The sequence below is a fragment of the Aureococcus anophagefferens genome (genome assembly GCF_000186865.1).
Source record: "Aureococcus anophagefferens unplaced genomic scaffold AURANscaffold_226, whole genome shotgun sequence".
Classification (NCBI taxonomy): Eukaryota; class Pelagophyceae; order Pelagomonadales; family Pelagomonadaceae; genus Aureococcus; species Aureococcus anophagefferens.
The window spans coordinates 1-944 of NW_008705764.1; the positions used below are offsets into that span (position 1 = coordinate 1).

At 70.6% G+C, this 944-nt stretch overlaps 1 protein-coding gene across 1 annotated transcript in view; it reads right to left on the reverse strand.

Moving 5' to 3' along the window:
• Positions 1 to 690: 690 nt before the first annotated feature.
• Positions 691 to 944, reverse strand: part of AURANDRAFT_68584 (hypothetical protein) — a gene marked incomplete at both ends in the record, with an annotated part of 1,783 nt that continues 1,529 nt past the window's right edge. Inside the window, one exon of the mRNA XM_009044288.1 lies at positions 691 to 936. Coding sequence (XP_009042536.1) covers positions 691 to 936 — 246 coding nt within the window. The remainder of the gene's footprint in view (positions 937 to 944) is intronic.

Genomic DNA, 944 nt, shown 5'->3' on the forward strand with positions numbered 1-944 from the left:
GACCCCACCGTCGACATCGTCGCATGAGACGAGGCATTTTTGCCGAGCTCTTGGCTTTGCTCGTCACCGTCGACATCGTCGCCGTCGCGTCCTATTCCACCTATTATAAGGAGCTGCCGCCCTGGTCTCCGCTCGGTTGGGCATCCAAGCAGCTCAAGCGCTAATGGCATCCCTGGTCGACGAATCTTGCGAAACTGAACTTGCATACCGCTACACGATCAAAGCCAAGAAGGCGATGGTCCGCGAGGGCGTCGCGCTCGATTCGCCGCAGGTCCGCGTCCTCGAGCGCGACGCCGTGTTCGTGTCCGACGCGACGGTCGACGGCGCGCCGCGGACCGCCGACGGCGCCCCGCGCCTGCGTGTCCTCGCGTCGGGCCCTAAGAACGGCTTCGGCGAGAGTTGCCGGGGCTACGTGTCGGCCAAGGTCTGCGAGCCCGCCGCCTGGCACCGCGACTTCCAGGGCGTGCTCCGGGGCCGGTGTCGCAGCGAGCCGGACGCCTGCCCGGGCTACAAGCCGCCGGCCGTCGCGTTCATGGGCTGAGGCGCGGGCGCGGAGGTCGCCGCGGCGTCCGTGCGCTGCCAGCACTGCCGGCGCGCGAACACGGACCACGTCGCTCTCGACGGCTAGCGCGCGTGACGCGCCGGCGGGCCCCGAGGACCGCCGGCGCCGAGTAAGAGTACGCCGGGGCCTTAGCGGAACGCGGCGCTGTGCATGGTCCTCTTGTCGCGGTGCTTCGCCCGGCGCTGCGTGGGCTCGGCGAGCGTGTCGTGCGTGAACATGAAGGGCACGTGCTTGGCCGTGTTGCGCGTCTTGGGCTCGGGCACGCGCTTGCCGTCGCCGTAGATGGACGGCGCGCGCGGCGCGTCCGCGTCGAAGTTGTGGGGCCTCTGCCCCGCCCAGGACGCGCGGGCGTTGCGCTCGACGTGGTCGTGGTCCTCCGGGC